We start from the raw sequence: 13,852 nt of genomic DNA, 5'->3' as shown, positions 1-13,852 counted from the left end.
TGAAGCTCGGACCGAAACACCCCCGGAGTCCACCCTCATACCCACACCGATCGTCATCACCCAGCCACCCAAAAGTTGGGCATTCATAATAACCTCAGCCAATGCAGGAATTGGATCTCGTTGTTGGCCTGCCTCACTCTGCATCACAAACCAGCTGTCTAGTCACTTGGCTAGACAGCTGGTCCGTGATGTAGAGCGAGGCTAACAGCACGGGTTCAATACCCATACCAGTTGAAGTTATTCATGAAGCCGTCTCATCCTTGCCCCTCGCCTGAGGTGTGGTGATCCTCAGGTTACATCACCACCAGTCAGTTCTCCCCCATGGTCTTCTGGGACTATGGCAACTTTACCCTTACCTATAATGTCTAATGCCCTTTTGGAGTTTTATGCTAGCATTCTATTAGACCTATCCAGGGTCAACAGTCATTGGTTGAGAATTCTGTGATGTATTCTATATAATTCATATCGAGATATTTGGTGCATTATATTTCTTTCTAATTGATTTTCTGTAATTACATGTCAATGTTGCAGAGATCATATAAAAGCATCTCCTTGGATAGGCATGTGTCTTATTTGGCCTTCTTCAAGGCAGGTAAGTAAGCCTCTGCTCCATGCTGGATAGTTGCTCTTCATTCTCTGTCTTCCAGGGGGAAAGAGGAATGTCCAAGGTAGACTGAGACTGTTGCTTAACCAACTGCTGCTGGGGTGGTGGCTTGGAAGGCCACAAAATGTTTTATATGACTGCTCAGGTGGGGACTATTAATTGGGGTGATCTACTTGTCTATCATAATTTTCAACAAAACTGCCACTGGCACTCCCAAGGATCCATTTGCTGCAAAATCATCTGTGTCCTACATGTTATGAACATCCATTGTACAAGTACATCAGTGTATACCATTAACCCATGTAAGATTAATGATGCTGCTCAGTCCCCACATTCTCCACCACAGTAAGGAGCTCACACTGTCTCATTTCTTCCACAAGAAGCCATGGACTTTTGGACCCTTCATTTTTGCCACATTCGCAATCCATGAATAAAATAGATTGGGATTTTAAAGGTTTGATGGGAACCATATTATTAGCACACTAGAGGAAAAGGTGTGGGGTGGTAATTCCATGTGTAAATCCATGCCTTTTGTCTCCCGAACAACATAACCCAGGTTACTTTATTCACAAAGTAACATCTTGATTTTAAGGGAGTGCAAGTGTTTTTCTGTAAGTTGACTTTTGTGTTGAGAATGATAAAGGTATCTGGTAAAAGCCTGACTCATAGTAATAACATCTAAAAAAAAAGGTGACAGGCAAGGCATTTCTAGCAATTTTCTCAGTTAATGCGTGCCACTAAATTCATGATTATCATGAGACATTGCATAATGGGAAGTAGCGACTATAAGCTGCTGTTGATTAGAGAACACAATGGTGTAAAAAAAGTTGCTGTTGTGAAAATGTAACCCTGGGAAAGGGTATTTGTGATCATTGTGCACCACAGCCTTGAGATGAATGTAGTTAAGCTAATGCATCTGTCTTGGTAGGGAGTGGGTGCACATATTGTCTTGGGAGAAATGGTTTGCACAGTAAAGCAGTAAGTAAAAGTATGTAAAGTCACCATAGTCCCAGATGACCATAGGCTGCTTTTCCCTTTGATCAGTTCTAAAATGTTACTTTAATCTTAAAAACTCAGTTTGCTACTGCCATATACATTGTACCCTGATTTTACAGGATAGAAAAATGCATAATCCCTCTTATAATTATATCATTCTATTTTCCTTGCACTGGTATGTTCTAATCTTGTAGAAACTGCTTTCATTCATGCACTGTTGATCTAGAAAAATAACTCTCATTCAAAAAATTTAAAACGCCACAAGTTTCTTCTAAAACAAACAAACATCTCTTTATTAGATCCAAAGACAGAGATTTCTGTAATAGTCTCTTAAAGTCATCAATAAAAATGTGAACTTAACCTCTCTGTTGAGATGAGTAGTTTTGGAGCTTTTGAAACTCAGCCAAGTGTTCACAATAGGCTCAACTGTTATCACAGCCCTGGGAAAATGTTAACAATAAAATCTTTTGAAACTGTAGAAACAACCAGCTCATGGTCTTTTCTAAGCTACAATAGATATGTTGTCAATCAACACTTTCCATCAGTGGGTGTTTTTTTAGTCTGACAGAAAGCTGGAGCCTGTTTCATTTCATTTTAAAGGGACTGAGATTTAAATAACTTCATATCAGGACACTTGACCATATCTTATCTGCCTTTCAAGAGTGTTTATGCCTCCTCCCTATATTTGTGACTCCAATGGAACAGTGAAAATAGGGTCTGTTTGTACTCAGTGCTAATTTCTAATGACACTGGTTAGTTTGGGTTTCTCACCTGTGTGTTTTGTGCCCCTCTCCCTTACCTATTTCTGGGAAAAAGGGATCTATCTTAAATGGGGGCATGACATCCACATTCGGGTTCCCTCCCCCATTTTTAAAGGCCTTCAAAGTCGGCAAGATTCCATAAAAATCTGGCCCTCTGTATCTAAAGCTCTAACAGCTCCATAAAGTCCCTCCCAATAAACAGATCACACACTGGCAGTATTACTCAACTTCTGTGGTAAGCAACAAATGTTCTGAAAGAGTTTACATCAATGGCATTGAAATTAACCAAATTCCTTTGAAAGCTCTAAGTGCGACATTAGCTTTGAACATATTTTCTATGTTTGATCCTTCATGCTGCTTTTACCAACTGCTTAACATCTGTGATACTCTCAATATATTTTGATCTGTCGTTGCCGAGTTGCTGATTAGTGCTTGCATGGTTTGTATAATCGTTACTTTCTTTCCCCCTTTCCAGTTTGATACGTATGCATAAATAGAGTGCAGCATATAGAAATTCAAAATTATCCTTATTGCATGATAAGTTAAGATCAGGCTAGTTAGGGACTAGATAATATGGTTTGGGTACAGAATAATATTTGCATGATGATAGAAGTGGTTCAGTAGTAACTTTCAAAAGGGAATTGGTCAAATACTTGAAGAGAAGACATTTACAGAGCTACAGTGACAGAGCAGGGGAGGAGGACTAATTGGTGAGATACACCAAAGAGCCTGTACAACATAATGGATTGATTCTATGTACCACAGAAGGAAGCTATTCTCTGATTCTATGCTTGTAGAATCACCTCTTATTGTTCATTCCTGTGAAAACAAAAGGAATAGGAAAAATACTTAAGGTGGCAGCCTCAACTATTACTATAAAACAGATCAATTCATTATACTTTACTCATGAGTTTCAAGCTAAGTTTTGAATGATTACTGCATTTTTGTCACCTATTACTGGTCTATGTTCTGATTCAATCGAGCCACTTTAATACACTACTATTATGAATAATTTTTAAATGACCAGGTTGATGAAGTTGAAGGCTATTGGTACATTCTAACTGTGAAATCTCTTCTTTGTTTACAGATGATGGCAAGCTATCCTTTGATGAATTTAAAGCTTACTTTACAGATGGAGTCCTGAATGCAGAAGAGATGCATGAACTGTTTCGTACTATTGATAGCAATAACACTGAGTAAGAATATTAATATTTCACCTATACTCTTGTTGTAATAGCATAAACCTGAATTAATTTCTTCCATAACTTGCTAAGATTTTAACTTAACGTAATTAGAGAGTATAGCTTTTTACAATTTTAAGCAGAAAAAATATTCAACTTTATAAAAGAATGGGTGGCATTACCCAACTTTGCTTTATTCTTTCAGGTAACTTACATGGAATCTGTGCAGTTCAATTGTTTAATCAAGGCATCTTTATCTCTCATAACTCTCCTTCTCCCTTTACAGCAATCAGGGAATATATATATACAGTAAATGAGCTGCAATTTCAGTCAGTAGATCAGTTATTTTAAGTTGCTGATGAGCTGGGGGGGGGGGGGGGGGGGGGGGGGGGGGGAGACTGCTAGCTCATGGGAAACTGGGAAGAAAGTGCAATGCACCAATCAGTGCCTTTTTAAACCAGCCACTATCTTCACATATTTTCTGGTTTCTCCACCAATTGAGCCGAGCAGACATGATGAAACTTGTATGAGTCAGTTTCAAATTGAGTATTTCACAGAATCACACAATTGTTTCAGTGCTATTTTTAAAAAAGATTTTTACAGGATGAGGGTGGTGCTGGCTAGGCCAACATTTATTGTCCATCCCATTTGCCTATCATAAGGTGCAGGTGAGCTGCCTTCTCAAACCGCTGCAGACCCTGAGGTGTAGGCACACCCACAATGCTGTCAGGGAGGGAATTCCAGGACTTTGAAGCTTTGACAGTGAAGGAACGATGATATATTTCCAAGTCAGGATGGTGAGTGACTTGGAAGGGAACTTCCATGTGGTGGTGTTCCAAGTTATCTGCTGCCCTTTCCCTTCTAGATCGTAGTGTTCAGGGGTTTGGAAGATGCTGCCGAAGGATCCTTGGTGAGTTCCTGCAGTGCATCTTGTAGATGGTACACACGGCTGCCATTGTTCGTCAGTGGTGGAGGGATTGAATATTTGTGGAAGGGGTGGCAGTCAAGTGGGCAGCTTTCTCCTGGATAGTATCAAGCTTCTTGAGTGTTGTTACAGCTGCACTCATTGAGGCAAGTGGACACTATTCTATCACACTCCTGATTTGTGCCTTGTAGATAGTGGACAGGCTTTGGGGAGTCAAAAGGGGAGATACTTGCTATAGGATTCCTACTTTCTGACTGGCTGTTGTAGCCACAGTATTTATACGGTTAGTTCAGTAAGTTTCTGGTTGATGGTAACTCCCAGGATTCCGCAATGGTAATACTATTGAATGGCAAGGGACAAATGCTTAGTTCCTCCCTTGTCAGAGATAGTTATTGTTTGATACCTGGGTGGCGTAAATGTTACTTGCCACTTGTCAGTCCAAGCCTTGATATTGTCCAGGTCTTGTTGCATTTGGACTTGGGCATGTACCGTCTCAGTATCTGAGGAATCAGCAGTGGTGACCATTGTGCAGTCATCAGCGAACACCCCCAGGACTATAGATTTAGAAGGTGCTACATAAGGAACCTTGGTGAGTTCCTACAGTGCAACTTACAAATGGTATACATGGCTGCCACTCTTCGTTAGTGGTGGAGGGAGTGAATGTTTATGGAAGGGGTAGCAGTCAAACGAGCAGCTTTGTCCTGGATCATGTAAGGCTTTGTGAGTGTTGTTGGAGCAGCACTCATCCAGGTAAGTGGAAAGGATTCCATTATACTCCTGACTTGTGCCTTGTAGATGGTGGACAAGACTTGGGGAGTCAGGAGGTGAGCTACTCGGCACAGGATTCCTAGCCTCTGACCTGCTCTGGTAAACACAATATTTATATGGCTAGTCCAGTTCAATTTCTGGTCAATGGTTATACCCAGGATATTGAGAATGGGGAATCCAGCAATGGTAATGATGGGCTAACAATTGCACACACAAAGACTCGAATCGGTACAAGAGAGGCTTTATTACCGTGAGATGTTATTCCTTCGGCTGCAGCTGTAGAATGGCAGCTCAGGGGAACTTATGAATATTTATACTGCTCCCTGTGGGTGGAGCTAGCTGGCAGGGGCTTACCGGAAAACCTGTAATACAGGTACTGTCGTACATCCCCTAATACAAGCACACACATATATATACAGTGGTAGATCACCACACTCACCCCCTGTTAAAAATGAGTCCAGCGGGGGTGACGTGAAACTATAATACATAAACGTGATCTATTTACAGAGGGGGAGGGGAAAAAAATCAAGTGTCCATTTTGCAACCCGGTGCCCGTCACAGGTTGAGTCAGACCGGCGGTCCGACGGTTCGTTGAGAGCGACGCAGCAGTGGTGGTGACGTCTGCACAGGCGGTGTCGGCGTCGACGGTGTCGGTGCTGGCGGTGTTTGTGCTGGCCAGTGGCTGGATAACTCCGAGAGTGAGTCAAAATCTTCCATGTCCTCTAGTGTGGGCAGGGGAACGAGGGATGGACCTGGTGGGGCTGATGTTGGGGGCGCCGGGGAAAAGGAAGCTGGCGCATGGGTAGGGAGGTGTGTGGGCATGGGATCGGCATCCGAGGGAGCCAGGTCCCTGAGCGAGACTGTATCCTGGCGGCTGTCGGGGAACTCCACGTAGGCATACTGGGGAACCTGCGTGGAGCAGGCGTACCTTATCCACCAGAGGGTCTGCCTTGTGGAGCCTGACATGCCTACGAAGTAGGACCGGCCCTGGAGCTGCGAGCCAAGTCGGGAGCAACACCCAGAATGTAGACTTCCTATGGAAGGCAAAAACACGTTCATGGGGTGTGTTAGTTACGGTGCACAGCAGCGACCGAATGGAGTGGAGTGCGTCAGGGAGGACCTGCTGCCAGCGAGCGGCTGGGAGGTTCCTGGACCGTAGGGCCAGCTGGACAGCCCTCCATACCGTCCTGTTCTCCCTCTCTACCAGCCCATTTCCCGGGGGTTGTAGCTGATCGTCTTGCTGCACGCGATACCCCTGCTGAGCAGGATCTGATGCAGCTCATCGCTCATGAATGAGGATCCCCTGTCACTGTGGATATAGTCGGGGAGACCGAACAGAGCGAATATGGAATCGAGGGCCTTGATGACGGTGGCAGATGTCATATCCGGGCATGGGATGGCAAAGGGGAACCTGGAGAATTCATCGACCACACTAAGGATGTAGGTGTTGCGGTCGGTGGAGGGGAGGGAGGGGCCCTTTGAAATCCACGCTGAGGTGTTCAAAGGGGCGGTACGCTTTCACCAGGCGCGCACCTGGTAGAAGTGCGGCTTGCACTCTGCACAGACCTGGCAGTCTCTGGTGACTGTCTGTACATCCTCGATGGAGTAGGGCAGATTGCGGGCTTTGACCAGATGGTACAACCGAGTGACCCCCGGATGGCAAAGGCTCTCGTGGAAGGCACGAAGCTGGTTCACTTGTGCGCTGGCACATGTACTTCGGGAGAGGGTGTCTGGGGGCACGTTGAGCTTGCCGGGGCGATACAAGATCTCGTAACTAAAGATGGAGAGCTCGATTCTCCACTGCAAGATTTTGTCATTTTTGATCTTGCCCCGCTGCGTGTTGTTAAACATGAAGGCTACCGACCGTTGGTCAGTGAGGAGAGTGAATCTCTTGCCGGCCAGGTAATGCCTCCAGTGCCGCACCGCTTCAACGATTGCCTGTGCCTTCTTTTCAACAGAGGAATGTCGAATATCGGAAGCATGGAGGGTGCGGGAAAAGAATGCCACGGGTCATCCTGCCTGGTGGTAGCAAGGGCGACATCCGAAGCGTTCTCTCTACTTGGAAGGGCAGTGTCTCGTCCACTGCATGCATCCCGGCCTTGGCTATGTCTGAGCGAATACGGGCGAAGGCCTGTTGTGTCTCGGCCGTGAGGGGAAATTGCGTGGACTGGATCAGTGGGCGGGCCTTGTCCGCGTATTGTGGGACTCACTGGGCGTAGTAAGAAAAGAACCCCAGGCATCGTTTGAGAGCCTTGGGGCAGTGGGGGAGGGGAAGCTCCATGAGGGGGCGCCTGTGTTCGGGATCGGGCCCCAGTAGTCCGTTTTGGACTATGTAGCCGAGGATGGCTAAGCGGTCTGTGCTGAATACGCACTTCTCCTTGTTAAAAGTGAGGTTGAGGAGAGATGCGGTGTGGAGAAATTTGGCAAGGTTGGCGTCATGGTCCTGCTGGTCATGGCCGCAGATGGTGTAATTGTCTGAGTACGGAAAGATGGCCCGCAGTCCGTACCGGTCAACCATTTGGTCCATTTCTCGTTGAAATACCGAGACCACGTTAGTGACGACAAAGGGAACCCTAAGAAATTGATAGAGTCGACCGTCTGCCTCGAAGGCAGTGTAGGGACGGTCCGATTTACGGATGGGGAGCTGGTGGTAGGCGGATTTCAGGTCAATTGTTGAGAAGACCCGGTACTGTGCAATCTGATTGACCATATCAGATATGCATGGGAGGGGGTACGCGTCGAGCTGCATGTACCTGTTGATGGTCCACGACCATCCTGTGTTTCTCCCCAGTTTTAACCACCACCACTTGGGCTCTCCAGGGGCTGTTGCTGGCCTCGATAATACCCTCCCGAAGCAGCCGCTGGACCTCGGACCTGATGAAGGTCTTGTCCTGGGTGCTGTACCATCTGCTCCTGGTGGCGACGGGCCTGCAATCTGCAGTCAGATTGGCAAAGAGAGAGGGAGGGTCAACCTTGAGGGTCGTGAGGCCGCAAACGGTGAGTGGGGGTAGGGGTCCGCCGAATTTGAGAGTGAGGCTCTGGAGGTTGCATTGGAAGTCGAGGCCCAGTAAAAATGTCGCATAGAGGTTGGAGAGAACGTACAGGCGGAAACGGTTGAATTCAACACCTTGTACGGTGAGTTTGACCAGACAGAAACCCCGGATTGGGACAGAGTGGGATCCGGAGGCCAGGGAGATCTGCTGGTTGGCGGGTAGGACCGCGAGGGAGCAGCTCCTTATCGTGTCTGGATGGATGAAGCTGTCTGTGCTCCCGGAGCCGATGAGGCAGGAGGTCGCGTGGCCGTTGACGAGCACCGTCGTAGTAGCGGTGGCCAGGTTGGAAGGACGGGATTGGTCGAGCGTCATGGAGGAGAGTAGTGGGCGATCGTCCGAAGAGTCCGTAGAGTCCGATGAGTAGCGGCAGTGACCCGGGTCCCGTGGTCCCATCCCAAGGGGAGGACAAAATGGCGGCGTCTGAAGTACCTGCGGGGAAGAAGATGGCGGCGCCCATGCAGTGCACGTTGCGGGGGCGGGGCAAGATGGCGGCGACTATGGAGCGCACGTTGCGGGCGCGGGACAAGATGGCGGCCCCACGCTGATTGCACATGGTGTCGGAGGATGAAGATGGCGGCGCCCATGGTGCGCACATTGCGGGGGCGGCGAAAGATGGCGGCGCCCACTGTTCGCACGTGGAGTCGGGGAAGGAAGATGGCGGCACCCACTGATCACATGTGGCCCCGGGAGCAGCGGACGCCGGGGCCCATTGCGCTATCGGCTGAGGCGAGGTGGAGAGTTCGGACGCGATAGTGCAACTGGCAGGCCTGACACACCGCTGCAAAGTGGCCTTTCTTGCCACAGGATTTACAGGTCGCTGTGCGGGCCAGGCAGCGCTGGCGGGGGTGCTTCTGCTGGCCGCAGAAGTAGCAGCGGGGACCCCCAGGGTGCGCGGCGTGATGAGCAGCGCAGGCATACTGCGCGGGAGCGGCCCCAGTCGGGGGGGTCGGTTGCGGGGCCCACGAGAGGTAGGATGGGTGGGCCACGCGGCGGGTGGGGTAGGATTGCATATTACGGGAAGCGGCCGTCATAGAGAGCGCTAAAGCCTTTGTCGCTGCAAGATCGAGCGCGGCCCCTTCCAGCAGTCGTTGCCGGATGGGGTTCGATGCAATACCTGTCAAAAAGGCATCCCGCATGAGGAGATTCGAATGTTCTGTAGCCGAGACGGCCTGGCACTTGCAGTCCCGTATTAGAGGGATAAGGGCCCGCCAGAAGTCCTCAATTGACTCACCCGGTTGCTGGGCGCGAGTGGCGAGTACATGTCTTGCAAACAGAGTGTTCGGCGGCTGGACGTAATTCTCTTTGAGACGTTCCATGGCTCGGGCGTAGTTAGGCGCGCCCTGAATCAGCGGGAACATGCTGGAGCTCAACCTTGAGTATAGGAGTTGAATTTTCTGAGCCTCCGATGGTGTAGTGTCCGCTGAGGTGATGTAGGCCTCGAAAACAGCCAGCCAGTAGTTAAAGTCTTTTCTGGCATTCGGCGACTGTGGATCCAGCTGCAGGCGGTCGGGTTTAATTCTGATGTCCATGATGGCAGAATGGCAGCACGGTAGCATTGTGGATAGCACAATCGCTTCACAGCTCCAGCGTCCCAGGTTCGATTCCGGCTTGGGTCACTGTCTGTGCGGAGTCTGCACATCCTCCCCGTGTGTGCGTGGGTTTTCTCCGGGTGCTCCGGTTTCATACCACAGTCCAAAAATGTGCAGGTTAGGTGGATTGGCCATGAGAAATTTCTCTTAGTGTCCAAAATTGCCCTTAGTGTTGGGTGGGGTTACTGGGTTATGGGGATAGGGTGGAGGTGTTAATCTTGGGTAGGGTGCTCTTTCCTGGAGCCAGTGCAGACTCGATGGGCCAAATGGCCTCCTTCTGCACTGTAAATTCTATGAAATTCTATGAGGAAAATCTCACAGTAATAAATTGATGCGCTAACAATTGCACACAGAAAGACTCGAATCGGTACAAGAGAGGCTTTATTACCGTGAGATATTATTCCTTCGGCTGCAGCTGTAGAATGGCAGCTCAGGGGAATTTATGTATATTTATACTGCTCCCTGTGGGCGGAGCTAGCTGGCAGGGGCTTACCGGAAAACCTGTAATACAGGTACTGTTGTACATCCCCTAATACAAGCACACACATATATATAGAGTGGTAGATCACCACAGTTAATACCATTGAATGTCAAGGAGCAATGGTTAATCTTTTCCTCTTGGAGAAGGTCACGGCCATGGTAGTGTCATTGAAGGGGCAATGGCTAAATCCTCTCTTGTTGGACATGATCATTTTCTGCCACTTGTGTGGCGTGAATGTTACCTGCCATTTGTCAGCCCTGTTTCAGTATCTAAGGAGTCTCAAATGGGGCGCAACATTGTGCAGTCATCAGTTAACATCTCCATTTCTAACCTTGTGATGGAAGGAAGGGCATTGATGAAGCAGCTGAAGACGGTTTGGCCTAGAAATTCCTGAGGAACTCCTGCCATGATGTTCTGGAGCTGAGATGATTAACCTCTAACCACTATAACCATCTTCCTTTGTGCCAGATATGACTGACCAGTGAAGGGTTTACCCCCTGATTCCCATTAACTCCAGTTTTGCAGTTTTGTTGTGGCTCCTTGATGCAACACTTGGTCAAAAGCTGCCTTGCTATCAAGTCCAGTCACTCTCACCTCACCGCAGGTGCTCAGCTCTTTCATCCATGTTTGAACCAAGGCTGTAATGAGGTCAGGAGCTGATTCACACTGCAGGAAACCAAACCGAACATCTGTGGCTGAGTAAGTGCCGCTTGATAACACTGTTGATGACCCCTTCCAACATTTTACTGATGACCAAGAGTAAACCGATGGGGTGTTAATTGGTCAGGTTGGATTTGTCCTGTTTCTTATGTACAGGACATACCTGGACAATTTTCCAGATTGCTGGAAGATGCCAGTGTTGCAGCTGTACTGGAACAGTTTGGCTAGTAGTGTGGCAAGTTCTGGAGCACAAGTCTGAAATACTATTGCCGGAATATTGTCAGGGCCAATTGCCTTTGCAGTATCCAGTGCCTTGGATCATTTTTGATATCACGCCGAGTGAATCGAATTGTCTGAAGACTGACATCTGTGATGCTGGGGACCTCCGGAGGAGGTCAAGATGGATTATCCACGACTGGCTGAAGATTGCTGTGAATGCTTCAGCTTTATCTTTTGCATTGATAGGTTGGGCTCCTCCATCATTGAGGATGGGGATATTTGTGGAATCTCCTCCTCCAGTGAGTTGTTTAAGTGTCCACTGCCATTCATGGCTGGATGTGGCAGGACTGCAGAGCCTAGATCTGATGTGTTGTTTGTGGAATTGCTGAGCCCTGTCTATTACTTACTGCTGATGGGTTTGGCCCACAAGTAGTCCTCTGATGTAGCTTCACCACAGTGACACCTCATTTTTTGGTATGCCTGGTGTTGCTCTTGGCATGCTATCCTGCACTCTTCATTGAACCAGTGCTGATCCACTGGTCTGGTGGTAATGGTAGAGTGCGGGATATGTTGGGCCATGAGGTTACAGATCATGGCAGTTCTGCTACTGCTGATGGGCCACAGCACCCCATGGATACCCAATCTTCAATTGCTAGATCTCTTCAAAATCTATCCCATTTAGCATGGCATTACTGCCACACAACATAAGACCATAAGACCATAAGACATAGGAGCGGACGTAAGGCCATTCGGCCCATCGAGTCCACTCCACCATTCAATCATGGTTGATTTCAACTCCATTTACCCGCTCTCTCCCCATAGCCCTTAATTCCTCGAGAAATGATGGAGGGTATGCACAATGTGAAGATGGGACATTGCCTCTTGTTGCAAAAGGTGGCCATTTTGCCCATCTGTCTGCGCCAGCTCTCTGAATGAGCTTAATTCCATTCTCCCACCTCTCCCTGTAACCCTGTAAATTCCTGATCTTCAAGTAACAGTTTAATTCTATTTTGAATGCTTTGATTGAACCTGCCAAACCAGAACAGAACCTGTCTGTTCATGGAGCTTTATTAACTTTAAGTGCAGACAGCTTATCCTTATCAATGCCCCTCCTGATCGATTTTAAGCATTGCTTAATTATCTCCTCTTTCACCATAACCTCTTCTTCCTTGGTAAAGACAGGTGAAATGTGTTAATTTAATACATCTGCTATGCCCTCTCCCTCCATGGATAATTCTCCTTTTGGCCCTAATCAGTCCTACTCTACCTTTTACCACCCATCTCTACTGACAGAAGACTTTGGGATTCCCTTTTATTTTAGCCGCCAGTCCTTCTTCATAAACCCTCTTTGATTCTCTTATTTGATTTTTCACGGTCACTCTGAATCTTCTATTTCAGCCTGGTTCTCAATTGTATTTTCGGCTTGTCATCTGTCATAAGCACACTTCTTTTTCCTCCTCTTTGTCTTAATTTCTATATTTTTTGTCATCCAGCGAGCTCTGGATTTGTTTGCCCCACCATAAGACCATAAGACATAAGAGCAGAATTAGGCCACTCGGCCCATCGAGTCTGCTCCGCCATTCATTCATGGCTGATATTTTTCTCATCACCATTCTCCTGCCTTCTCCCCATAACCCCTCAGCCCCTTATTAATCAAGAACCTATCTATCTCTGTCTTAAAGACACTCAGTGATTTGGCCTTCTGCGACAAAGAGTTCCACAGATTCACCACCCTCTGGCTGAACAAATTCCTCCTCATCTGTTTTAAAGGATCGTCCCTTTAGTGTGAGATTGTGTTCTCTGTTCTAGTTTTTCCTACAAGTGGAAACATCCTCTCCACGTCCACTATCCAGGCCACGCAGTATCCTGTAAGTTTCAATAAGATCCCCCCCTCATCTTTCTAAAGTCCAACGAGTACAGACCCAGAGTCGTCAACTGTTCCTCATATGACAAGTTCTTCATTCCAGGGATCATTCTTGTGAACCTCCTCTGGACCCTTTCCAAGGCCAGCACATCCTTCCTTAGATACGGGATCCAAAACTGCTCACAATAGAACATAGAACATAGAACGATACAGCGCAGTACAGGCCCTTCGGCCCTCGATGTTGCACCAACATGGAAAAAAAACTGAAGGCCATCTAACCTACACTATGCCCTTATCATCCATATGCTTATCCAATAAATTTTTAAATGCCCTCAATGTTGGCGAGTTCACTACTGTTGCAGGTAGGGCATTCCACGGCCTCACCACTCTTTGCGTAAAAAACCCACCTCTGACCTCTGTCCTATATCTATTACCCCTCAATTTAAGGCTATGTCCCCTAGTGCTAGCCACCCCCATCCGCGGGAGAAGGCTCTCGCTGTCCACCCTATCTAACCCTCTGATCATTTTGTATGCCTCTACTAAGTCACCTCTTAACCTTCTTCTCTCTAACGAAAACAACCTCAAGTCCATCAGCCTTTCCTCATAAGATTTTCCCTCCATACCAGGCAACATCCTGGTAAATCTCCTCTGCACCCGTTCCAAAGCTTCCACGTCCTTCCTATAATGAGGCGACCAGAACTGTACGCAATACTCCAAATGCGGCCGTACTAGAGTTTTGTACAACTGCAAC

General features: G+C 47.6%; 1 protein-coding gene across 1 annotated transcript in view; it reads left to right on the top strand.

The window, feature by feature from the left end:
- The window catches only part of necab1 (N-terminal EF-hand calcium binding protein 1), a 310,466-nt gene that overhangs the window by 17,062 nt on the left and 279,552 nt on the right, over positions 1-13,852 (top strand). Inside the window, exon 3 of the mRNA XM_038809077.1 lies at positions 3,449-3,557. Within this exon, the coding sequence (XP_038665005.1) occupies positions 3,449-3,557 (109 nt within the window). The remainder of the gene's footprint in view (positions 1-3,448; positions 3,558-13,852) is intronic.

This window comes from Scyliorhinus canicula, chromosome 10, assembly GCF_902713615.1.
Source record: "Scyliorhinus canicula chromosome 10, sScyCan1.1, whole genome shotgun sequence".
Taxonomy (NCBI): Eukaryota; Metazoa; Chordata; class Chondrichthyes; order Carcharhiniformes; family Scyliorhinidae; genus Scyliorhinus; species Scyliorhinus canicula.
The sequence above is the reverse complement of the archived record's forward strand: the minus strand, read 5'-3'. Positions and strand labels throughout refer to the sequence as shown.